The sequence below is a fragment of the Chionomys nivalis genome, chromosome 13 (genome assembly GCF_950005125.1).
Source record: "Chionomys nivalis chromosome 13, mChiNiv1.1, whole genome shotgun sequence".
NCBI classification, from domain to species: domain Eukaryota; kingdom Metazoa; phylum Chordata; class Mammalia; order Rodentia; family Cricetidae; genus Chionomys; species Chionomys nivalis.
Genome location: NC_080098.1, coordinates 31,362,384 through 31,389,250, shown reverse-complemented (window position 1 = coordinate 31,389,250; position 26,867 = coordinate 31,362,384). Strand labels below are relative to the sequence as shown.

Sequence of the window (26,867 nt, the reverse complement as noted above, 5' to 3'; positions counted from 1 at the left end):
CTTTTTATTTTTTGGATTTTCGAGACAGTGTTTCTCTGTGTTGTTTTGGAGCCTATCCTGGAACTAGCTCTTGTAGACCAGGCTGGCCTTGAACTCACAGACATCCCCCTTCCTCTGCCTCCTGAGTATTGAATGTCTTTATTTATTAATAAAAACATTCCAACAGGAAGTGGCATAATTTTGGTGTTTTGACATAAGAATCCAAAGGATTTCAAGATAGCTCAGGGCAGGCATTCACCCCTGAGAGTAATGGGGTGTAGAGGAAGGATCATAGACAAAGTCCCCTATGCCTGGGCCTCCCATCATTTTTCTCTTGTTTGCCAGCTCTTTAATTTTGCTTTCATGACTGTATCTGTTTGCATACTAGTTAGTGGAACAGTGGAACAGTTTGGTGTATTTGGACAGGGCACATCTATTTATTTGAGGCAAAAATTCCCAAAGCTATATATGACTTGATTAACACAAAGACAAATTTATCAAGTCACAATAATGTATCTCATTGCATTGGAAGTGTGTGTGTGTGTGTGTGTGTGTGTGTGTGTGAGAGAGAGAGAGAGAGAGAGAGAGAGAGAGAGAGAGAGAGAGCATAATCTATCAGAGAAGATACTTTTGTTGACCACAGCACAATGGTGGGCAAGGAGCTCCATCTGGAACCAGCCACATCATCCTGGTCGCTTGCCTGCCTTCTGCTATTGATTTGCAGCTCCAATTGCGAGTGGCCATGCCTGCACACAAGTCCCCAAGCTCATTAAGGAAAAGTGCTTGCTCCATTTCTCATTCAATTGCCAAGATCATTAGAAGTGCCCCACACTCCAGACTTAGCTGAGTTTACTCAGTTTTTATTAGCTTTTCTTTTGGTTTTAATTCACTTTAAGGCCATAATTGCTTGGTTTGAAATTGTCACATGTTACACAATCTTTGGGCACCAAATGAAGCTTTGTTTAGGAAGATCTGGCATCTGAAAGGGTACTCAGCACTTTTCATTTCTCCTCACCACACACTCAGGAGTAAGTGCTCTATAGTTCCAAGTATACAGAATACAGTTTTTAGATAAAATGCCCCAAACCATGAAGATCATATTACAGGGTAGAGCCAAGATCTAGGCTCAGACAGCTGGAATTCCAAGTCCATGGTCTTAAGCACTTTGTTTCTTGGCAAGCCAAGACCAATTTGAGTATGATTTTTTTGTCCCAAACATAATTTTTTCTTACATGTTCTGCATATCTTTTTCATTTTTTATAATAAAACACAATTCATAAAATAAGTGAAATGGTGTGGGTATATGTGACTATATGGAATATAGTGTATATTTGATTGGAATGTGCATGTGTATGTATAAGGTATATGTATATAGGTGTGTGTGTGTGTGTGTGTGTGTATGTGTGTGTGTGTGTGGTGTGTGTGTGTAACATGGAAAATTTCACCAGGAAAAACATGTCTTCAGGAAGGGGGCTGGGGTTGGGTTGGGAAGGGGATGACTGAGGAAAGAGACAGTAGGGTTGATACAGTAGATCGCAAAGCCAAACAAAGAAACGGGGAGGCATTGGCTGTGCTGCAGCAGGTAGCTGCTGCCTGCAAGCTCCCATTTGCTCTGCAGAACCAGGTAGAAAGAAACAAGCTGTCAACTCACCTCTGTGCTGTCTGCTTCTACTCAATCACACTACCTGTGATGTGACAGTGATCGCTAGTGCCCAGGAGCTGACAGCCAGTCCAGACCGGATGGCTAAAATTTTTTAAAAAGTCTCAAGGCAAATGGACAGAGAGTACTCCTCTATTTTTATAAATACACACAAATAAACCACACAGTGAAAGGGCTCAGATAGAAAGTTATTCAAATAAGCTTGCACAAGTAGACCAGAAGCATAATGTGAACAATGTGATGAAAGTTTCATGCCTGGAATTTTCTGAGTGGTGCTGGGTGTCTTTCCTGAAGGGACTGGGAACCAGAAAAGAAGCTGATTTGGAGAGAGTAAGTATTTAGTTACACGTAGCAAATGGATTAATTGATGAGATGTCCTATGAAAGAGATCAGCTTTTTGGTCAAATGCATTTGAAAATGTTTTATCAGATGCCTTGGTGGTTATGATTGATGTTGGTGTCATGAGCGTTGATATTTCAGGTGTCAGGCATGAGCTTCATCACTGCAAGCTTCAGGAGAGCAGGAATCTCTTACGCATGTGTACAAATGTGTGTAGACAAAATCCATTCATATAGACACATATCTGTGTAGACATATGCACATACTCCTATACACATTATTTTAATCTTATTTACAGCTGAAAATCTGTATATATTATAAACACACACACACACACACACACACACACACTTCTGTTAAAACTCCTAACTTTGCTAGATGATTCCTTGAGATTTCATGGTCAGTCTTTTCATGTGATGTGAAGATGTCCTTTTATAAGAAATTATCTCCCACAAGTCAAATATATTAGCATAGAGTTCAATTAAATTAGCTCCCCCACTTCTTTTTTTGGAAACAGGGTGGACCTGATGTATTGAAGGCTTGCTTTGAACTAGCCATGTAGTTAAGAACAATTTTGAAAAAAATAACAGAAAATCAAAAGACACTCTATATTTTCCCCAGAACTTTCAGTTTCAAATTCAATATAGAATTTGCCCTTCTTTCATCTTTTCTTTTAATTTTTTAAAAAATTGCAAAGGCATCAGAGCTTCAAAAGTATGTGTTAAAGCCATTTGAAGAAGCTTGTGAGCATCAAAATGGAGGAGGTGGAAATTTTTAATAATAATAACAATAAGAAAGAAAAAAAAGAACAATTTTGAACCACTGATACTCCTGCTCTACTTCCTAAGTGCTGGAATTACTGGTGTGAGACACCATGTCCACTTTATATAGCACTGGGGATTGAAATGAAGGCATTGTGCACACTAAGCAAGTACTTTACCAACTGAGCTTCATCTCTGGACCACAGATTTTAATATTTGAGCATTAAAATTACATCTATCTATCTATCTATCTATCTATCTATCTATCTATCTATCTATCTATCTATCTATCTATCTATCTATCATCTATTGTATGTGTGTGTGCCTGCCAGTGCATGCAAGAGGAGACCAGTAGACAATTTACATGAGTCATTTCCATTCATCTGCCATGTGGGTTTCAGGTCTGTTGGCTTGCCAGCAGGTGTCTTTACTTGTTGAACCTGGCCTGTTTGAGTTTTTAGAAGCATATGTATGATTTCCTGGGAAGTGCTTGGATCAGGGACATGGCTCTGGCACTGGTGTCAAAGGGTCTTCTTTTTTCATGGTTTCTGAGTTGGCCTTCTTTCTCTAGTGCTGCGACAACAGTCTTAACCCATCTCTACCACAGCACACAGCACAGTCAGATGTATTGTGGTGACTTGTTCTAATTTCAAGTCCTTGCAGGAGTTGAATTCTGAAATTTCAGGCTGAGTAAGAATTATTTGGGAGATTTGTTAAAATATATCCCAAGAAACTCCAATCTGTTTAGTCTGTGATAAGAGTCCACTATCTGTACTTTTAAACATGTTTCAAAGGTGTTGTAGTTTGGTCTTTAAATGGTTCCAAAAGGCCTATGATATAAGCCTTACTCCATGGTTGACAGATCTTTAGAAAACAGGTCTAGTAGAAGGAAGTGAAGGGATTGGGGCATTTCCTTGAAGGAGATGCTGGGATTTCAGGATCTTCCTTTTCTTTCTGCTTCCTGGCTGACATGAGGTAAAACACTTTGCTCTGTTATCTGTTCCCTTCATGACGCTCTGGTGTGTCACAGGTCTGAACGATGGAATGAGTGTGATGGATGAAAACCTCTGAACTGACTCAAGAGCTTTTTATTCTGTCTAAGTTGATCATCTTGGGCACTTTCCCACAGTGACAGAAGTAGAACCGCAGGAAAATTTTCTGATGACCATCACTGGGATGTGTATGGGAAACCTCTTGGTTAGACTGTGAGGACCTCTCAAGGACAAGGCTTTATCCTAAGCACCTCTCTGGGTACTCGATGCACTGGCTTACGACCTATAAAGGAGGACTGAATATAGATGTCTATAGAATGAATATGAGAATAGATGGACAGGGAGGTGATAGACACATGGAGAGAAAGTTGAGTGATGGCAAGGATGGGTGTTTTCCTGGATGTACAGATAGATGGTTGAGGAGTAGAGGGAGGGGCAGATGATGGCATTTGTGGGTAGGTTTGACTCTTTTCGGGTAGGCTTGACTGCTATCCACAGGTTGAACAATGAACAAAGCTAGTCATCTATGTTTTTCTAAAATCCAAGGACCCTTTTGATAGAATCTCAAACAAGAATAAATAAGTTCCTGTCTAAGTAGAAAATATTCTGCAACTTTTCTCAGATTTTAAAGGCCATCAAAGCTAAATTCGCACATCCTGATAATCTTATTATTTTACAGCTAGCTCATTGCTTGTTTTATTCTGTTTAGAATATGCAAGTCAGAGATACGTTTTTATCCCAGACAGACTGCCTTCTGAGTGCCTCCGCACTGAATTTGGCTTTGAATAGTACTAAGTATGCCTTCTCATTTGGCGGTGGTGGTTAATAGGAGCATTCACAGACTGTTTCTATATATCTTCACAACAAATATAAACACAATTAGCTCTTATTCAGAAATAATTTGGTTGTAAAACCCAGTGATTTCTAAACATGTCCCCTACTTTAGGAAATTTCAACAAGCAAACATTGAGATTTCTAGAATGCACAAATCCAGCACCAATTCATCTCAGAATCATTTTCCAATTTACCAAGGGTTTTCCAGCAGGAGATTTTTAAACAATGGGATCTTGTAATGCATTTAGACCTTTACTCACTTTGGGATAATAAGATAGAACCCGTTAAGGAATGTGGTAACTCCTCTCATTATTGGTGTGGTTATTCTCATGTCTGTGTCTCTTATTCACTGCGATTTTAACAAATTTATCATGTTTGTTTCCTTAGTGTCTTGAATACCTGGTGTTTAATTAATACTTTGCGGATCTAAGGGATATTATCGAATTTCTTGCATATCTTTGTATCCTTCAAGATTACTAATAAATCACGGGAACACCCATCCACAGTATTTATTAAATGAATATCCTTGCTACAGAGAGGCGGATCATTCTACATTATGATGTATGAGTGCTGGGTAGCTGTGCAGGGAAAATGAAGGGTTTAAAGGTTCCTTAGATATTTCTTCTTGTTGTGAAATAAGAATGACCTTTGCATCTCCTTAGTTTTAGCTGCTGATGAATTATGAGGGGTTCCTTGTGGAAAAGACATTTCCTACAGTCGGCCTGCCCTCAGAAGACCATGCGACGTCTCTGTAGAAAAAAATTGCACTTCCTTAGTCCATGGAGGACCACCCATGTCAGGAGAAGTTTTATTATTATCTGTGGCTCTAGAAAGAATATTTTAGCCCATTACTTCCTGTCTTCATCAGCAATTCTCAGTAGTAATAACCTTTATGGTGTGTATGCCATCTCCTATACTTGGAGATGGTATCGGGAACAATGACTCAAGATAGCAAAAAAGCCGTGAACCTATGGAACTAAGCTATTTTAGAGCAAAACAACTGATATTTTTCTTATTCTTTTAGTTAGAGGTTTTGTGTGTCAGTTACTTTTTTGTCTATTTTTAATTTTTGTGCACTAGTTTTGAGTTTGAGTCTTGCTGTGTCAGTCTGACCTCAACTCACTATGTAGCTCAAGGTGGCCATAAACTCACAGTGTGCACTCAGCTGCTTAGTGCTGGGATGATGGGCAAAAACCACTCTACCAGGCTCTGCGTATATTTTAGACACAACCAGAATTGACCTTTTACAAAGTGGATTAATTACTAAGAGAAAGTATGGGGGTGGTCCGGATGATCAGCTGTTCAAAACAGCACACGGTATAGGGGTGTATCCATCTGGGTCCCCAAATTAAAGCTTTGAGAGAAATAACAGAATTTGAGATAGACAAAGTAATCAGCCCCATTTCATACAATATTTAGACTCTAACTATGAATGCTAATGGTACTATAGTATCGACTTCAGTGAAGGAACACACACATCTGCTTTATAAGACACGAGAACTTTGGCAACTGGTGTGAACTGACTGATGATGAGCTGAGTGGTGTGAACTGACCAATGATGAGCTGAGTGGTGTGAACTGACCAATGATGAGCTGAGTGGTGTGAACTGACCGATGATGAGCTGAGTAGTGTTGTCTGTTGTGTTGTAGCATATAGGTGATGTCACTGAATATTTATGGACACAGGGCTTATCGGCTCCTTTGTACCTCCTCATCTGCCTCCGCAACCTACTTCACGTTATTCCGGAATGAGTTTGGATACTCTGATACCTGTTCTTTCTCTTGACTCATTTCAGTTATTCACACTATCGAATTCAGTTTTGTTTGGTATCCATTCAATACTGGGAGAAATTAAGAGTGAATCACATGATCTCTCAGAGTAGCTGGTTGGAGTACAAAGGTCCAGCACCCTGTATTTTCGAAGTGACCTTAGAACTCTCCTTCTGGGTGGTAATCCTACAGAGTCTTCAAATCAGGTAACACATACCCTGGGTGCCATGCTCACGCTGTGAGATTTGCTGGGTCTAACATTTGCTTAAAATTAGAATCATTGGTGGATGTTATTACATACCAAACCAAAAACATCTGTGCAAAATAGTCACAAAAAGCAAGTTCATATGGGACAAAAAACATCGAGAAAGAACACACTTCCCAAACTGTGGCCAGTTCACTGAAACAAGGCACCCATAAAACCATGGCTGTCCTTTCTGCTTTCATTCATGGCTGCTGATCGGTGCTCGGTTGCTCAGTACTTTAGGAGTTCAGCCCAACATATTTAAATTTATTCAGACAAAAGTTTAGCTATCTTATGTTCCAGAGTGTCCAATGACTGTCCACCGTTCCCTGCTTCTGGCCTCTAATAACTACATTATACAACTTCATTTTTACCATTTTTCCATTTCTAATTTCTGTTCGTTGGATCTCTGTCATATAAAATGTTCATCTTTAGCCATTTGATTAAAAAACCATACTTATGTAAAATATGGAAATAAGAAAATCAGGTACTTTGTGTTTTGGAGGAATGGTTTAGAATGACACAGAGCTTTGGAGGTGGTGAGTTCTGTACTGAGGATGGCCCTTACCGGGCCCAGAGAAGCATGTCAGTAGCTCCAGCTCCTCAAGAGGCTGAGGCAGGAGAACCACATTTTGATGTTTACACTGTCAACTTACAAAAACAAAACATAGAAAGAAAGCTGAGGATTTAGCTCCGTTGGTAGAATGCTTGCCTAGGGTGCATGGAGCCACGGGCTCTGTTCCCTGCACTGTCTCCAGTGGGCGTGGTGGGCATGAATATAATCCCTTTAGAAGTACAAACAGGACACTCATTCTCTGCTAAATAGGAAGTCTGAAGCCAGCCTTGTTACCGGAGATTCTGCCAAAAAATATGAAGGCTGGGATATAACTCAGTAAAGTTCACTTTACCTGGCATACACGAGGAGGTTCTAGGTTTACTTCTAGTACTAAAGAGGTAAACAGAAAAGGAAAGAAGATGAGAATGGCCCCAAACATGGGCCAATAACTTCTTAATTTGGCTACGCTAATTCTATCTGTTTTCCAAACAAATCTAAAGTGAAAATGAAAATGATCATGCAAAGAGAGCCTTCTGAAACTGTAGCAAGGACAGGTAGGTGCAATGGAGGAGAGACTTCAAGGCTGAAAAAAAGTAAGTTTATCTTCCCCCTTTTCAGCAAATCAGGCCCTGGGTTCTAAAAGCAATGACGGAAGGATGGGCTGTCTTCTCCTTTACACAGGTTGAGGGCAGGAGTGCCTTCTAGTGGATTCACCCTGACGTCCATCTTGTTCATAGTAGTTTGGGACCTTAAGGGTTGATCTTTCTGATTCTTCTCCCATGCAGTTTGCCAGCAGAGTCCATGCCCTGGATATGAAATATCTCCTGTTCCAGTCTCTTCTTCTCTGGGTGCCCCATTCTTAGCCCACCTGCCTCATCATGTGCTAGACTGTGCTGAGGTGTCTTTCCTTCCTTCCCACAGAAGGGTGTTGATTTATCTGCCTCCCTTGGGAGTAACCATTCTTTCAAGATGACCAGGTCCCATTGAAAAACTGGGTCAAATTTGCATTTTATAAGAATAGGTAACACAGCAAAGGTTAATTCAAAGCAGGTGGACCATGTCCGTGTTCTACTTACCTTCTACTGATCCAAGCTATTTAGCATAAGTAGAAGCCATTTTTGGGAGGGATCACATTTCTGCCAGATGATACTTATATTTGGCAAATCCAGCAACAGGTTTCTTTCTATTAGTTTTTTTTTTTTAAGTTTGAAAACACAGTTCTGAGGGATGTCTGGCTGTGTTTTTGGTCTTCTTTTCTTTACTCCATGCATCATACATCCTGATTTTGGTTTGATTACAACAGGATTAAAAACAGACATAAGCCATGAAGCAAAATATAAATATCAATGATTCAGGGCTGTCATAGATTCATGCCAAACTTTGACAATTGTCCAAATCAATAAGTATTTCTGTTGAGAAATGAAACTTTCTAGCATCGAAAAGCTGAGCGATCGCTGTTGGCAGAGGGGATGGGAATGTGTTATTGTTGGTTCCTAGTCCCTGAAGCCCCTTAGAAGAGTGAAAGGAAGAGAAGGTCCGTGTGCTGTGCACTCCTGTAAATGTGCAGGTAATGGAGAAAGCGACATGGAGAGCAAACACAGGAAGTTTGGAATGATTTGCTTTTTATATAATTTTTGAGAGTTTCAAAGTAATTCTTCCTACATCAACTTTTATTCTGACCTTTGTTTACTGAGTTGATAATGGTGAACTTATAGTTAGAAGTCAAAATGGACAAAAACCACGTGATTTGTGCGATCTATGTGTATTGTGGTCCCAAACAAAGTAAGGGCCATGCTGGTCTGAAATTCAGTTCACATTACCACAGTATTTCCCAGAGCCTGAGTGTTGCTCTGTCACAGTCATTTTCTTGTGTGTGTGTGTGTTTGTGTGTGTGCGCGCGCGCGTAATTCTATGCTCAACTGCTTCTTTTTCTTGTCTTAGGCTTTATTAACCATGGTATCACTGCATGTTTCATTCATGCATACTTGGGCCTGAATTGGCCAGAATCAAATTGTGTCTGGCAGTGGGAAAGCATGAGCAGCAAGTAATACCCAAGTCCCGTGGCCGTCCTCCTGGGAGCCCCATCCATTCTCTTTTTCTCTTGCCCACTTGCCTGCCTTCAAGACAAGTAAAGTCAAGTAAAGATTGTATAATCTTACTTTTCATGATGTCTTGCCTTTTTTCTGGATGTGTCTCATGTAATATTGAAACAAACATGATGTCATGATGCTAACCTTCTCTCTCTCTCTCTCTCTCTGTGTGTGTGTGTGTGTATTTATGTGTGGATGTATGTGGAGGTCCAGGAGTTGACACTGGGTGTCTTTTTCAGTTGCTCTCCACCCTGTTTGGTAAGACTGTCTGTCACTGAACCTGGAGCTCACTGACTTGGCTTGAACTGGGTGGTGGATGAGTTCTAGGGGTCTGCTGTCGCCTTCCAGCGCCAGTATTACAAGGTATGGGTTCTAGAGAGCTGAACTGTGGTCCTCATGCTTATGTAGAAAGTACTTCACAGACTCCCCAGACCTTGATATTATTGCTCATCATTCTCACATCACCCAGAAAGATTAGCTAACTGGCTTAAGGTCAAATAAGCAGTCAGTCATAGACTGAGAAATTTAAATAGGTTCCATTCTAAGTCTTATTCTGAATGCCAGTAGATGCGCATGCTGAAAGTCTTGGCATCCAAAGATGGTCTAATGGAATGTTTCTTTTTCTTTTTTCTATTCTGGAGTTTCCCTTAAGATGGGGCAGTTACTATAGGAGGCCTTTTGCCCCTGTGTACTCCTCCTCATATAAGACATGGACATAACACTAGGGAAAATCCCAGGAATCCTCAAGGATGACCCCAGCTAAGACTCTAAGCAACAGTGGAGAGGGTGCCTAAATTGGCCTTCTCCTGCAGTCAGATTGATGACTATCTTAATTGTCATCATAGAACCTTCATCCAGCCACTGATGGAAGCAGATACAGAGATCCACACCGAGCTACCTGAGACCAGTCCAAAAGAGTGAGAAGCGATAGTATGAGCAAAGAGGTCAAGACCATGATGGTGATACCCACAGAAACAGCTGACCTGAGCTAGTGAGAGCTCACTGACCCTGGACTTAGAGCGGGCAAACCTGTATAGGACCAAATTAGCCCACTAAATGTAGGGGACAGTTGTGAGGCTTGAACAGTCTGTGGGACTACAAGCAGTGGGATCAGGATTTATTCCTAGTGCTTGAACTGGTATCTAGGAGCACATTTTCTTTGGAGGGATACCTGGCTCAGCCTAGATACAGGGGGCAGGGCCTTGGTCTTGCCTAAAAGTGATGTGTCAGACTTTGTTGACTCCCCATGGAAAGCCTTACCTTTTCTGAGGAGTGGATGGGGAGGTGGGCTGGGAGAAAGGTGAAGGAAACAGGAGGAGGAAGTAGGAATGGGGATAACTATGTAAAATAAGAAAAAATTGTATTAAAATTCTTAAGAAAAAAGGAAAAAAGAGTTAGAAAAGTAAGGAAAGAAAAAAGAGAAATGGAGTCTGGGAGGTTCCCCCAGACCTGCAGAGGATGAATCCCTCGTGCTCAGGGGTACGAACTGCAATGGGTGGAGTTTCTAACTCTGTTTACAACCTTGGACAGTTAGAGGTTGAGTAAATTGCCCATTGGCATCCAGCTAGTAAGTAGAGTAAAATGCAAATTCAAGTCTGTTGAGTCCCAAGGAAGATTTTCTTCAACCTTTTTGGATTAAGCTAGCTTTGGTCGTTCAGGTGTTGTGTCCATACAAGTGATCATATTCCCCACAGCTCACCTACTCCATGGATGCTTGTTTGTTCCTATGTTCTCCCAAGGGAGACCAATGGAAGCAGACATGGGTGAAACTTCCCAGCTCCATGCCTCTCTCCCTTCACAGAGGAGGCAGTACAAGAGAGTGCTGCCATGGTGACAGGGACTGAAGCATGTTCTGTGAGGCCCTGACTGTCAGGAGAGTTCGAGGCTGACGACTGATTTTTAGGGGACAGGCAGATGAGCCCAGCTGTGTTCCTGTTCTCCACAATGTCCCAAAAGTGCTTGATAGGCTTTTGAAGAGTGACCTGAAGAGACTCAGAATGCAACCCATGTAAATAGGCATGACACTAAACCAATCTGTGCTTTCTGTAGAGTCTCTCAGGGTGAAGGACCAGTGGGTGAGGGAGTGAACTTGGAGATAGAAGACCCTCTTGGGTGTCCATCCTGTAGTTCTAACTGCTAAAGGCTTCCTCTCTGCAAACCTCTGCTTCCTTTTGGGATGTTCTGTGGTTTTTCATACCTGGTTCTGGGCACTGAAAGCTGCAATAATGGATAGATGCTTTTGGGGGAACCGCCATAATGGATAGATGTTTTTTGGGGGGCCACAATAATGGATAGATGCTTTGGGGGGGGCAATGTATTCACTTTACTGCAACATTTCCTCTGCTTTCTCAGTTTGGATAACCAGATAAAACCAAACTGGCATCTGGAGAGTCACTTTACTAAGCACCTGCAATGTCACTGAAGCCATCAAAACTGCAAGGAGGGGACACCTCGTGCAACAGGCAGAGGAAGGCTTTTGTCACTGTATCCATTGAAGTTGTGACCAGGAGGAAAATACCTTGTATTACAAAACATCTCTCTTGTACTTGGTGTTTGCAGAGGAACTTTCGTCCGTATGCCTTTAAGTTTAGAGTACTTGATGAAGCCACAATTCCTTTGCGTGCATTAATTTAGAAAAATACATTTTAGGACTGTCTAATTGCGGCACATTGTTAGAAACTCACACTCCGGTTTATCACCATCTAGGCCTCATTAGAATCCGAGATGTACAGACACATGACAAGTTTGTGAGAGTGAGGGTGTGTGGCACTGGGATCTGGGAGTAATGAGCTCTTAGCGTCCTACCCGAGTGGCTCTCAGAGCACTCTAGCTCTTACAAGTTCACGGAACTGTGCCTAGAGATACCCACAACCCTCAACCCGGGGGAACCAAAATTGTCACCGTATATTACTTAAAATGCATCACAGATGGTGACGGGAGTTGATTATAAGATTTGTGTCCTAGGACTTAACATGGTTGAGCCTGCGTGCTTCACAGTGTTCTGAGGGACTCCGAGGAGTGGCTGATTGAGGCACGAAAAGCTTCAGGAGGCAGAATATTTAAACAGACCTGACATCGGGCCAAGGCTCTGGACTCGGACGGTCTTTCAGTTGAAGTGATGATGGGATTGCTGGAGATATAAGATCCTCTAGTGTGTCTTCCCCTCTTCCTTTCAACACTACATGTGGGCCCCACTTGCTTTGGTCCACCCCTGTCTGATGAGGATAACCACTGTATCTCCATCATTTCCCAGCTACCCAGTGTCCTCAGTCTTCTCCTTGGTTTAGAACTCTATATCTTAATAAAAATCACTGCTGGAGTGAGAAATACAAATTCTGGTTTGGAGCAAGATGCTGCATATTGCTTGTCAGCCTGAGGATGCCTCTGTGTTGCTCTTTAAATGTTATCAAATAGCAGCTGCAGGCATTTTGTGCCCAGACTGGATACATCATGCTGACATATGGGCATCCAGTACCAGAATTTTTTTTTTCAATGGGAGAGCTGTAAGCAGTCAACCATAGTACTTACTTTCTAATTATTTAAAGGTATTCTAATTTATTGGATGACAATTTTATACAGCTATACAATGTATTTTGATCATTTTCCTCCCCTCATTACACCCTCTTATTCCCCTCCTACTTCCTCTGGTCCTCTTCTTCAGAGAAAGCCTCCCTTTTCTACTTTCTAAAGAGCCACTGGGTTTCGTTAGGGGTGCTCACACTAGCATGGGTGCAGAATTATTTTCTGGAACGTGGGCAATTACTCATAGCTGTGCCACTGAAGAAAAATGACTAACCTTACCCGCAAGCCAGACTGCCAGTAGTTCCTCAGCAAGATGTGGGGCCTCACAGACCCTGTCCATGCTGAATTTGACAAGCGCCATTTTATAGAAGTAACCATAGCTAATCAGATCTTTATTTTACAGGCAAGGAAACTGAGGTCCAAGAGTGGCCAAATGTCATCAAAGTCCTGGTTCCCCACCTCCCACACAGTTACGCTTCTCTCTCTCATTCCAGAAACGGATTAGAAGGGCTCATCTAAGGTTTCTTGGACTATCTGCCCCCTTTCTTGTCCACCAGTGGGGCATATCTGTGGCTGTCCCTGAAAGAGGAATGAGAGACTTGAGGCTCCTGACCATTCTGGTGTGGGAACCTTCATGACCATCCCATCTCACAGGCCAGGAAACAGAGGCCCTGGGGACCAAGATGCCTTAGGTACCATAGCTAGTGAGTGTGTGTGCGCAATCTGGCTCAAAAAGACTAGTTAACTCTTTCCCCTCCAGGCCTTATTTTCCCTCTCTCCAACCGTGGATACGCATGCCTGTCCCAGGAGAGAGCTGAGCAGCACACAGGACAAGGGCTCAGGATTTTATTTCTAAGCCCCTTGTGCCCATTATCTGTGTGATCCTTGGCTTTTCTTTGGCTACATCATTCAGGCTGGAATCCAGCCAGAACTGCAGAAAAGACTGTTGGCCTATAACCCGTACAGTTTCACTCTCCTGTACATTTGTGTGTAAAGCACTTAGGATATTCCTAGTGTACATACCAGGGACAGTAAGCATGCAATAGAATAGGTTCAGGGTAACTGAAAATATGGGGGGCTTGAGAACATGTGAATTTAAGACCCCCCAGGATGGCTGCACCACTGCCCTGACAGTGGTTTACAGAGTGTGGGGTACACAGTTCATTGAGGTGGGATGGGGTGAATTTTTAGAGGAGAGAACTTTTTTCCCCATTATGTATAAACTCCCTTGAACCATATTTGACATAGTTTTTGTAGTATTCAGTCAAAAGTTAATCCAGGATGGATTGTAGGTTTTCTAGATAGTCATGTTGTCTAGATTGGCTTGGACCCTGTTTCCTGCACATATGAACGAATGATCAGGGATCCATCCTCTCTGCAGTACCTTTGAGTCCACAGGTATTCAAGCTCCTGCTGTCTTTCCCGGGCCACCCAAGGTGATGGCCAGGTTATGGGACAGCCGCTGCACTTGCCGGAGCAGTCAGGGTTTGCAGCGGAAGTTCCTGGTGGGTGGGCTGACGTTGGGTTTGCTGTCTTGTGCATTTACCAGTCTGAGGTACTCTACTAACTTGTGCCTCTCTTCCTTTTTCCTACCAGTGGCCTATGGATTTCCACGAAGAATTCTGCTCTTCTTCTCCAACTTCCCTGCTCTAACCCAGCAACTAGGCTTACATTCTAACTCCTATCTGCCAGTTGGTTGCTCAGGAAACCAGAGGTAGGATGAGGGGGAGCTGTGAACTGTGAAGCTCAAACATCCAGATTCAACATCTGGATCACCCGAGCTTTTGCCACCATTGTGTGACCTCACTAGGCCAAGCAGCAGTAGGCAGAGTTTCTGCTCTATCCCAAGGCTTCGCTTCAGTCCATCTCCCTAGCCTCTGCCAGGGGTTCACAGAAGCTCGCAACTGAAAGTAGCCAAGTCACCCAGGTGCCAGAGAGAACACAGAACGTATGGGAAAGAGAGAGAGACCCCAAAGGAGTGAGATCTCCCCCAGGTGCCCTTTGGGCTGGAAAGGTAAAGCCAGCTTTGTCACCTCAGTGGGTATATTCTTTCCACCCTCCCTCCAGCTCCGGGATGGAGCGCTCTCTTTCTTTTCTCTGGATAGTCATCTTTCCATTCTCTGGCTCATTTACATGTTGGCATTCCACCATTTGCCATCCTCTTTCTGCTGTCTCCTTTTCAGTGTAACAATGAATCCCAGAGGAAGGCAGCGCCCGCCCGTCCCCAGAAAGCCTGTCTACGCAAGTGCACTTGCGGCTGTAAGCTTTGAGCCGACTAAAGCGGCAATGTTCTCAGATGGGAGCCCCTGGCGAGCTTCCAGGACCCTGCTGCTCCACAGAGGCATCAGCAGGAGCCTGGAGAGCCAGCAGGACGGCTTCTTAATGGGAATTCATCCATGAGGGCAGCTTAGAGCGCTGACCTTCTCCAGGCCTCCTCCTGCCCAAGTAGGAGTTTCCACATACTCCAAAATCAACGACCTGCTGGGACTTGACACCCGGGCGTGTGTCCCACTCCCGCTTCGCAGCTCTCCTCTTGCGCAGTTAGACTCTGCAACCTTCCAGACTCAAGCAGCCCCTTCCTTTTGTCAGAGCACAATACGTTTTGCTTCTTAGGAGCTAGTAGCTAGTCCCTTTAGGCTTATGTTTTACGAAGTTATAAACTTCCCTTTCAGCCAAGAGTACTCAGTTTCTTTCATAAGCCAGAAAGCCACTGGAAGATGGGAGAGTGACAGGTATCTTAAAGACAAGGTCATTACGACAGCCCTACAGAAGCCAAGTGCTGGACCTTTCTGTACTTGTCCTCCCTTCGATTTTTAGGCCAGGGCCTGTCCTGCCTCAGAAGGGCCTCCGCACAGTCATCTGTCATGGGAACGTAATTAACATCTGGTGTAAAGACTCCATTTGAGGGCGGATGCGCCATTATGTGTAAACACAGAATCAGAGCCAATATAGATCAAGTGCTATTAAACATTAGCTGCTATGTCACTGCCACTGTGATCATCATTAATTATGGCCACGGAATTAGACAATTGGCAGGACTTGCCTTGTAGACACTCCTTAACTGATGGGTAGTTACATGTACAATGTTTAAAATGCCAAACTTAGTAAGAGCATCAGGCTTCAATGCTTATTTGTGAAATCTTTGTTCTTGTTTAATGTTCATGTTTTAGTAGGAAATAAGGTAGAAGCTATTGTGTCAAGGCACAGTGTATTGTATGGACATGTTGAATACAGTATAGCATATATTGTAAGGACACTACACAGATGTACAACCTATAAGTGAACAGGGCGTGCTAGATATACATTCCATAATATATATTGCACATGTGGATAGTAAATGTGATGATACATTGTATAGATTTACAAAAGTGTTAAACATCTACAAAGTCTTCCACACCTAACTAAAGACTTTCTCTATTTAAAACTTTGCATACGTGTTATTTTGGTGTGTGTGTGTGTACATGCAAGCACCCATGCACACTTGCCACATGGTTTGCGTGGAGGTCAGAGGACAGCTGAAGGAGACAATTCTCTCTGGAAGGCAGAGGTGCTGAAAGGAAGGGAGCTGTCTGCCTAGTTTCTGCTTTGTGTTGCTACTATGTTAGGGAAGTACAAGTAAAGAGAAACTAGTAGCCTTTCTGGGATGGACAGGTACCTAGTGGACCTGGTTACTAGATGGTTAGGTCCAGTTAGATTTGGCCTTGCTCAGAGAAGAGAACCATCATGGGGAGGTGGGTGGGAAATGACATACCTTCATATAAACCATAATCTAGGAAGTGCCCCTTTAGACAAGCTCCCCAAAGGAACCAAAAGGCTCCAGGGTTTTGGTGTTTGTTTTCAGGGGATCTTATAAATGTGACCCAAGATAAGATGAAATCCTATTCTTTTTAAAAAAGGATTTTTTTTAATCATTGTACAGATGTGTGCATGGTGTGTGTAGGGTTCTGTACACACTTCCCTCCTTCACCTTTACAGAAGTGCTGAGGTTTAAGTGCCTTTCCTGGCTGAGACATCTCGCCAGCCCACAAGAAGCCCATTTTTAAAGAATGATTTCTTTATTATTATGTATACTGTGTTCTTTCTGCATGTATGCCTACAGGCCAGAAGAGGGCACCAGATCTCATTATAGATGGTTGTGCACCACCACGTAATTACTGAGAATTGAACCAGGACCTCTGGAGCCATCTCTCCAGCAGCCGCCAAAGCCCATTTTTAAGATGGTATCATGATTCTGGCTCAAAGAGCCATGCATGCCTCTGTCTCGCCTTCCTTCACCATTCTTAAAGCAGGTACCAACAACTAAACATCACAGCTTTTAAGAATGGGATTTAAGTCCCGATGAGGAAGAATCATGAGTTAGCAAAGCCACAGTCTTTTATGTCACTACATAAATTATAGAATTATCAAGAGTGATTGGGCGAGAAGGGCTGGTTCCCTACCAGACTCATTTGTTCAACCATTAATGTACATTGCGCATGGAGGTCATTGCAGGAGAGATGTGGCGTTCATTTTTAACATTCGATCCCAGAGGCTCCTTCTGAGGCATCCTTATGTCAAGTTCTTGCCAGTTTTACACACCTGAAGCCATAGGCACAGTCTTCTACAGCGGGCCCTCTTGTCGGCTTGATTGTTCAAATCAGCCAGCCTTTAGCAGTCACTTTAGAAGGCATTTCCTCTTCTACTTTGAGGACACATGTGTTTTAGTTGCTTTGACTAAACCCTTGTAAAACACCATAAACACCAATCCACTTGATATAGAGATTTTCAAACATGGGGAAATAAAGGTCGAATGAGAAAACTGCAGACAAGCCAATTAATTCTCTTTGCAGATTTACTGTGTGCCCAGGGAGAATTTAACTTTTCTTTAGCTCCTTTTTGCTGAGATGTACTTTTTTATTTTTTAGCCACTTTTTCAACAACAGAACTGCTAAAAAAAATTTAAAAAGTCATTCTTTTTGAATTCGTGCTTTCTGAATTCAGATCTTTTCATGCTAGAGGTGAGAACCGGGCCTCGAGACTGTTATTATTTTTCATGATGGTACTTCCAGGTAATGAGTGTTTATCCATTCTCATGCTCTTGTTCTGGTTCCTACTATGAGCCACGTTAGCCTAGAGGGGTCTTGTACCAAAGGTAGATAAACAAAACATGAAGGATTTGGACGGAGCCTCCTGGTTATCTCTCAGTGAGCACATCATTTCCACAGCTGTTTATGGAGCCTCGGGACTTGCACACTTTCTTATCAGCATAGTAAACCCTACCTATTTATGTCTGCTCCATGCCTTAAAGACACAAATGTTCGCTTTTGCTACTCTGGCTAAGACTCAGCTTTCAGGCACCTGGCATGGTGAAAATTAGACCCCGATGAACTCACTCCTGCAGTTCGAATCTTTGCAGTGAGCATCATGCGATTGAACTTACTTTTTCAAAACCCAGACTGCAGAAACAATGTGGACTCTTGCCCCGCGACCGCTGGGCCTCTACTTTAGGTAGTTTAGTAAAGCTGATGCTTTGGATTCTGAGCACAGCAACTGCCATCGTGTATTTGGACTCATCAAGGTCTCGGGGGGAAATTTTAAGAGGTTCTGCTTCTTTAGGATTATCCTATCTATCCTATATACTCTTTGTCTTCATTCCAGAACCCAACAGGACTCTCAGCGGACAATAAGTTGCGAGCATGGGAAAGCTGTCCCTATTACTTATCTGTCATGTGGTGGCATGGGGAGGGGGAGAGCTGCCCTGAGGTTAGAAGGGTGGGAGAGCTGCCCCTGCCCTCCACCAGCTGCAACACGCAGGAGACCAGGTCCTGCACCTTGCCTGGGCAGCAGAATAGAGCCAACCCCATTGGCAGAGGTGTAGTTGTGAGCATGGAAGAGCTGTCTCCTCTATTCACCTCTCATGTGGTGGCATGAGCGGGAGAGAGATGCGCCCCTCCCCACCTATCAACGCCTGAAGCAGGTGGGAGAGCTGACACTGAGGTCATAAGAGTGGGAGAGCTAGCCCTGACCCTCATCTGCTGCAGCACTCGAGAGTGGCGCCTACGCCATGCCTGGACAGCACAGTAGAGCTGGCCCTGGAGGTGTAGGTGTGGGAGATGCAACCCTAAGGATGTGAAAGAAGAACAGTCCCACTCCTTGCTCATCCCTGCAAAGGGTGAACTAGCCAAGGCAATGCAGGGGAGCTCACCCTGGCGGCGAGGACAAGGCAAAGTTTGTGGGTTGACCAACCTTGCTACTACCCATACCCAGAACCAGGGTTATGGGTCAGACCACCCCATTATCCACCCCATCCGTGATGTGCTTGAGCATGTGAAGGGACTGGTCCTGCAGACCCAAAGCTGCAGGATCTCCAAAACACAGGGTAATAGCGGAATAACTAAGAGGAGTTCCAGTGAGGGCCCAGCATTGACTGTATAACAGATACCAGAGGCCTCGAACCAGACCAGTGACTCCCTGCAATGAACACTTGCAAGCAAAGATATATGGACAAAAGGGTTTTCTGTGTGACTCACTGTGTCACACTACAGCTTCCATAATGAGATAACCCCATTTTTTCTTTTCTTTTTTTCTCTTAGATTTTTATCTTGGTGGGGGACAGAGTTTAGGGGTAATGGGTAGATATGCAGGGTCAGAAAATGAATGGGATCAAGATGCAAGATGTGCAAGACACAAAAAATAAATAAAAAATAAGATTCTCAGCTGTGTCTATGTGTGTGTGCAAACATGTGTGTATGTGTTCATGTGCATGCGTACATGTGAGTGCATGTGCGTGGCATGCACTAGAGGGCAGAGATCAACCTCAGGTGATATTCCTCAGGACCTATTCCTTCTTGTTTCTGGTGACAGGGTTTCTCTTTCGACTGGAACTTGCTGATTCCTTTAGGTTGGCTGGCCGACCAGTAAATCCAGGGATTCATTTGTCACTGGTTCTTGAGCTCTGGCATTACAAGGGCACATCAACATGCTATCCTTGTTAAATGGGTGCTGGAGACAGACGCAGGTCTTCTTGCTTGCATGACAATTACTTTATTAAATGAGCCACCTCTCTAGCGTCAATAGCTGCATCTTAAACATGCTTTCCTGATATTCCTAAGCTCTGGCACCCTTGCAGTATTTGTTTATAGCCTATCACATAATTAAGAGAATTCGTACCAGGATGGCTTGAAGCCTTGTTTGTAATGCTTTAACTTTGGTTAAAGCATTGGGCAGACAAAATCTAGTTATCGGGGCTGGAGAGATGGCTCAGCGGTTAAGAACATGGACTGTTCTTCCGGAGGTCCTGAGTTCAATTCCCAGCAACCACATGGTGGCTCACAACCATCTGTAATGAGATCTGGTGCCCTCTTCTGGGGTGCAGGTATGCACACAGGCAGAACACTGTATACATAATCAATCAATCAATCAATCAATCAATCAATCTTTAAAAAAAATCTAGTTATCTTCTATGGAATAACATGTGTGTCTTTGCCGTCCTGCATGGGGAAGAACATGGGAATTTGTGAAGACATTAAATACTAGTATCAGTGTCCAAGTTCCAGAAACTGCACTGCTACAAGGTCCTCAAGGCAAACTCTGGAAGAACTGTCCTTGCTCAGGGGAGGTGGAAAGTGCCCTGTTCTGAGAGCCCAGGCAATGGTTTTGTGAAGATGTTTGGCTTGTTGCACCCATGGCAGTGCTGGCAGAGCAGTCAGATAAAGATCTCAAAAGGACACATCCCTAGAGACCCATGACCTAGAGTCATGGTGCCTTTGAGACCAAGTGTTTTCTTGAATATTATTGAAGGATAAGGGTGTGGTGTTCATGATATCAAGGAGGGAAGTTCATGAAGTATAAATGAAGGATTCTGTGCTCTTTAGATGAGGGGCACAGAGCATTTTTGGGCAGTTTTCATGGTGGCTAGCTGGGTGGTTCATGATGTATGGGTTGTAGTTCACAAAGTATAGGTAAAGGTTCCATGATGTCTTGATGGGGGATTGTGATGTGTATATGGAGTGTTCCCTGATCTACAGGTCAGGGCTCATGGTCTATAGACAGGGAAATCCGCAATTCACAGATACAGTTTTCCTGAAGCTTTATGATCTATAGATGAAAGGCTTTGTTATATAGATGGGAATCCCATGATGTGCAGACAGGGGTCTATAATTTGTGCATAGAGTTTCTATGGTCTATATAGATGGAGTATCTATGACCTATGAATGAGGCACTCAGGTTCTAGAAACAGAGGTTTGCATGACATGTAGACAAGGGTTCAACAGTGCATAGCTAGGACTTCTGTGATCTATAGACAGAGGCTCCATGATGTATTGACAGTGGTGCTGAGAGAACACAGTTCCTAGAAGGAAGGGGTTTAGGCTGAGTAGGAAGACAGAACAGCTTTTATGGTAAACCTTAAAAATTGTTTATTTTCATATATTCTCCCATGAACTCAGACCCTATCTAGGACAGGTTTTCAATTTCATCAGCCCTGATTCCCATTTTTACGTTTGGCCCCCACCCAGTTATAGGGTGCACTTTTTAAGGGGCTGAGGCAAGAGGATAATGAGCCCCTGGCACGGCTGTACTGCTGTGGTGTGATGAATGGCCTGCAACCCTCGAGCCGCTCCATGCCCTTCATCATCCAGTCGGAGTGGTTAGCAGACTGTCAGAGAAAAATAATTTAGCAGCCATGGCTTTAACGGATGTGCTGCATTCTGGGGTCAAATGACTATTACAAAGTAGTAGCGCTGCCTGGCTTCTCCATCGTGAGAACTCAGAGTTGACAACATGAAAGAAGGACGCATCACACAGAACTCACTGACGTCCTTCAATTTCACACGGTAGGAAGCAGAAGAGAGAGATGGGGTGGGTGTCCTAGTAAATAGAGAATTCCCAGCCTGCCTGGGAGCCTTGCGGGGAGCTCTGGCCTTTCTGCAAAGTGGCATCGAACTGTGGCCATGTGAAACAGCACAGGGGCTATGCCCACAATTGCTGTCAGACCTTCTCAAGTAGGCAAGAGAGATGAGCTGATCAAGCTCATGCCAAAGGTCATGGACAGTTTCAGAAAGGGCTCATTCTTCTGCACAGCCTTGAGTCCGGGCAGTAGGAAGGAGACTTCTGCAAGTTTGATTCCTTGTAGCAGAGAGGTAGAATGGGGGAAGTCAGAAAAATAAACAGACAAAGGCATAGGAAAGAGAGGATGCAAGGTCACATAGTTTCTTGCTAGTGAGTGTACAGGAGTGGATCTAGAAAATGTTCTTGCTTCTTTCTCTAGCCCATTCTGTTCACTGGGGTTATGCATTTATTTGAGCGTGAACTGAAAGGCAAGACTGATGAAGTTTATGGTTTACCCCCTTCCACCTGCTCCTTAAGTCATTATTACATGTGCAATAAATGTTGAGGTGAAGTAAATGAGTAGGAAGTAGATAGAGCAGGAAAAAAAAAAACCCACTGTCCCTCACCTGGGACTTAGTTATAATGTGTCTTTTCTCTCACCGAAGATTTGTGAAAAACAGTACATCTTATGACCAGGAACATGGCTCAGTCAAGAGAGTGCATGTTCTGCAAGCATGAGGCCCCAACTTTGGATCATTAGTATCCACATAAAAACAGGCAATGGTAACACGGCCTATAATCCAAGCTTTAGAGAGGTAGAGACAGACGGATCACTGGGGCACGCTGGCCAGCTAGTCTCGTCAAATTGCTGAACTTCCCATTCAGTGAGAGATTCTGTATCAAGAAACAAGATGGAGGGACTGGAGAGATGGCTCAGCAGTGAAGGGTGTGTACTACATTTGCAGAGACCTCCATTAGTTCCCAGAATCCACATCAGATGGCTCACAACTACCTGTAACTCCAGGTGCCTCTTCTGGATTTGGAGTCACTGTAGTCATTTTCATATTCCCACATATACACATAAATAAAAAAATAAGGTGACACGTGATAAAAGAGACATGCCACATTGGTCTCTGACACGTCTCTATGTGCATGCACACACATGTGTGTACACACCCACACATACACACCCAAATATATACACAAGCACGTGCCACAAACACACATACACAAAGGACATCTGCTCTGGCGTCTTTCCCATGCCTGCTTAGAGTCAAACAAATACGAACTAGACCACGAGTGAATGAATGAAATGAACGAATGAATGCCCTATCCAGTTATTATTCAAGCCGAAAGAGCTTTTTATGCTCTTTGTGGCTTCACACATATCCTTGAGCAGTATCTGGAATTTTTATGACACCCTGAATTCTTTTATGGGTTCTTTTATCTTCAAAAGCAAAATAAGGGATTCTATTCCAGGTGCTGTGATGTCATGATGGTGGCGATCACAGCAATAACTCACAGTTATTAAGTACTTATGATGAATCCCACACGGGGCTAAGTGCCTTTTAACTATGTAAAGTGTTTCTTTCCTTGATTGATGCCCAGAATGAATAAAAATAATTTTCTGTATCGACTACATTAGAGAGACCTACAAATAAGCCTCAGAGTGATAAGAGAAAAGATAATTTGCATAAATAAGCAATTATAGAACTTGGCAGAATAAGGTTGTCTTAAGCGGTGCGAGAATAGTTCTTGACATACAGGCAGTGCTACACAGGCACCTTAGACACGTGGAGGTGAACTCCTGTGAGAAAGCAGACTCACAGGGCTGGGGGTACAGCTCAGAGGGACCACTTGTCTAATGTACCAGTGGCTCTGGGTCTGAATTCCAGTATCAGCAAGAAAGAAAAAAATGAAATTAGACCCACCATTATGTTGGCAAAGCAGGGAGAGATTCCTGTTTCTTTCTTCTTCCCCTCCTCTGTTTGTCTGTCTGAGTGTCTGTGTGTCTGTTTGTCTGTCTGTCTCTGTCTCTCTCTCTCATACAGGCCAGGCTGACCTTGAACTTGCTATGCGGCTGAAGATAACCTTGAACTCTTTATCCTCTTGCCTCTACCTCTCTGGTGCAGGAATAGTGGACATGCACCTCCATTCCTGGTTCATGCAGCACTGGGGGTTGAACCCAGCTTCGTGAATGCTGGGAAAGTACTAGACCATCTGAGTCATATCCACAGTTCCCTAATCCTTATTTCTAGCTTCTCTGCCTTCCAGCAGCTTTTCTTCCAATGACTCTTGGTCTGTGCTAGTGTCTTACTGGGGAAATTCCCACCTGGTTGGAAACCATAATCATAGAGGTTCTGGTCACTCCCAGTGAGACAATGTCCGTCTTGGTTTTCTCACAGTAACTAACTAGAAACTCATCCCAGACCACCAGCCAACACACTTTTTTTTCGTGGTTCTTCATTTTCTAAGTTACTGGAGGACCTGGTGAATGAATCTTGCCTTCCTTTACTGCAGCCTGGGTCTCTGGGTAGGGACAGAAGACCCTGCATTCTGCTCGCTCCACTTGTGTCCTGTGACCCTGGTTGTCTTTCCTCCCTAGCAGTTGATCCCATCATTGTGAAAGTTGCCTAGCTTCATGAGTTCTTTTATTACTTCTGCTTGGTTGCTGAGTTGATGAACTCTTTGCTTTCTTAATATTCCCATGATCCTTTATCAAAACAAAACAAAACAAAACACCCCGGCAATTCCTCTCTGTGTGCTTAGGAAAGGGGCCTTTTCAGGAAGGCCAGAGCTTTACCATGCTCTTCTCCCAGACACTGGGCTCCGGAGAGGGGCAGGCCCATTCCCCCATCACAGCAAGGATAGCCCAACTCACATCCATCTTTCCACGGACAGGCAGCTACCCGAGAAGTCTCACCTGTGGCAAGAGGTTGCTTTTACTCCTGCTGGGTGTGTGGCCAGGCAGTCGGATGTCGAAGAGGGCCTGCAAAGCAGCTTGTGCTGCCTGGCCCTTGGCCAGCTTCTTGCTGCGTCCAGAGCCTTCGAACGTCCTCCCGTCCACGCACACAGCCATGACAAAACTCTTGACTCGGGGCTTCTCGGCTGTTTCCGAGAGGCACACATACCGTAGACCTGAGCGTAACTCATTCAGCACCACTACAGGGTTCCTCTCGCCCAGAGCCCCGGGGGCCAGCCTGGACCTGTCGGGCAGAGCCTGGCCCATGAGGTCCAGTGTGTGGTAGAACAGCCGTCCTCGCCGGTAGGTGGAAGACAGAAACTCCGGGTCGACGGGACGACAGCCCGGGAAGTCCTCGTTTCTTGAAGATGGTTCGAACTCCTTGAACAACGTGTCTGGGAAGTCAGCCTGGTCAGAGGTGAAGTCAGTGCATGAACTGGTACTACTGCCCATGGCCAGGTGGGCCTGAAATGCATTGGGGAACTGCACGAAGGACTTCAGGGCCATCTCTGCTGCCCGCATCTTGGCTTTCTTTTTAGTGGGCCCCGTGCCTTCAAAAGTGAGCCCATTCACTTCCACAGCCACTGCGAAGACTGGGGCGTGCACTGGGCCCGTCTGTGACACCATCCGGTACTGCAGACCCGGCTTCAGCTCATGCAGCTGGACCAGGGCATTCTTGGGTGTCATAGACCAGGAGAGCTTCTTCCAGATCAGCTGGAGTTTGCAGAAATGCCCCGCGTTTCCTTCCTCCAGTGGCCTTTTCCTTTTAATGCTGGGCACGCTGCCTCTGGCCCAGTCTCCAGGGGGCGGGGCCCTAGTCCCCAGGTTGCTCACATTTCGGTTTTCCTTCACTTCAGCACTGCTGGTACCTGGAGGTGAGAACAAATTAGTCATGACCCAGGGCACTGGCAGGTCACCACTAGTGACAGAAACTGTTGCTAATGATAGCTCTGGAAGGCTGGGAATCCAGGCTCATGGGTCTTTGCCATCAGCGCCTCCAGCCAGTCTGGGAAAGGTGCTGTAGGGCCTTGTGCAAGACTCAAAGGAGGAGGAACACTGGGGACCAGTTGCCTATGGAGGAAAGACTTCATCATTGGGCAATCCTCAGAAAGTCAGGCCTGAAAAGATGCGAGGAAGAGACAGGAAAGGGGTGTGTCCTCTGCATGGTCTCACTCTCTGCTGTCTGAGCTATGATGATATCACTTACGAGTACCTACTTCCTCTGCACCTACATTATCTCTTAAAAATCAAACAGACGAGTAGCCCTGCCTATGCATGGTTTGGGGCAACAGCAGACATTAAAAAGGCTTTTCTTGAAATGATGAGTACCTTCCTACCTCATGTGCTTCCAGGGCTATCAGGTGTGTGATCGATGCTCGTGATGCCCTTAGCACTGAAGAATGGGATAGGGCTTTGTCAAGAATATGCTCTTTTCTATCAAGCCCAATAGTGTTTCTCAAACCCTGCCTTCTAAATCACATCTGGAAGTAAGATATGTATCACCTGAGACCTCCATGGAGGAGACAGTTAGGAGTCAATCAAATGGAGCTGCAGCTGCCTTTTCTAAACACCTGCATGCCACCCACGTAGGCCAATACAGTTGCTGGGCCTCAGTCATGCTGGTTGGTAACAGAACTGGAGAGTCCGAGGGGCCCATAGGGCCTTGGCCAACCAGCCCCATCCTAGATGAGACAACCCATGGGAAGCCATCAAAAGCCACAGATGCTGAGATGTGGCCTTGGTTCTTCATCTGAATATGGTTCTAGGTCTTCTCTGCCGCCACAATCACCTGGGACTTCTTAATAAAGTGCACTGTCCAGAAGTCCTTTTTCCTTATAAATAAAAATACCACATGTTGACATATCGAGGTCGGAAATGGTCCTAAATGAACCACAAGGTTCATCTGCAAATCTGGGGCTCTACTTCCGCTACAGGATAGCAGGAATCCTTGGATTACTCTTCTGAGAGCCTTCCCATCTTAGCCAGGCAAACAGGTAAAACAGACCAAAACGTGATGTGTTTCTTAAGATATGCACCCACAGATCAGTGGGAATGAACACAGGCACAATTCCATGGCCAAAAAAAATAGGGATACCCCCTGACAACCATGAAACACTACGTACTCAGTAATATGCCATTAAGGATGCATCCGAGAACTGAGATTAATAAAGATGTTCACCGTAACATAATATTTTAAAATTGAAAATGTAGGAAATATGTAACTTCCCACACCTGGAGGTTAAGTTACAGTAGATTCAACAACACAGTGATAGCCAACAGTTATATCTTAATGGACTCTATATGCTTCAACATAAATAAAACTCATCAACATGTTAAATGGCAAAAAGAAC

The 26,867-nt window shown here is 44.1% G+C and overlaps 1 protein-coding gene across 3 annotated transcripts in view; it reads right to left on the bottom strand.

Moving 5' to 3' along the window:
• The window catches only part of Adarb2 (adenosine deaminase RNA specific B2 (inactive)), a 527,020-nt gene that overhangs the window by 145,912 nt on the left and 354,241 nt on the right, over positions 1 to 26,867 (bottom strand). For all 3 annotated transcript variants that reach the window (XM_057788090.1, XM_057788091.1, XM_057788092.1), the window contains one exon: positions 24,478 to 25,385. In XM_057788090.1, coding sequence (XP_057644073.1) covers positions 24,478 to 25,385 — 908 coding nt within the window. The remainder of the gene's footprint in view (positions 1 to 24,477; positions 25,386 to 26,867) is intronic.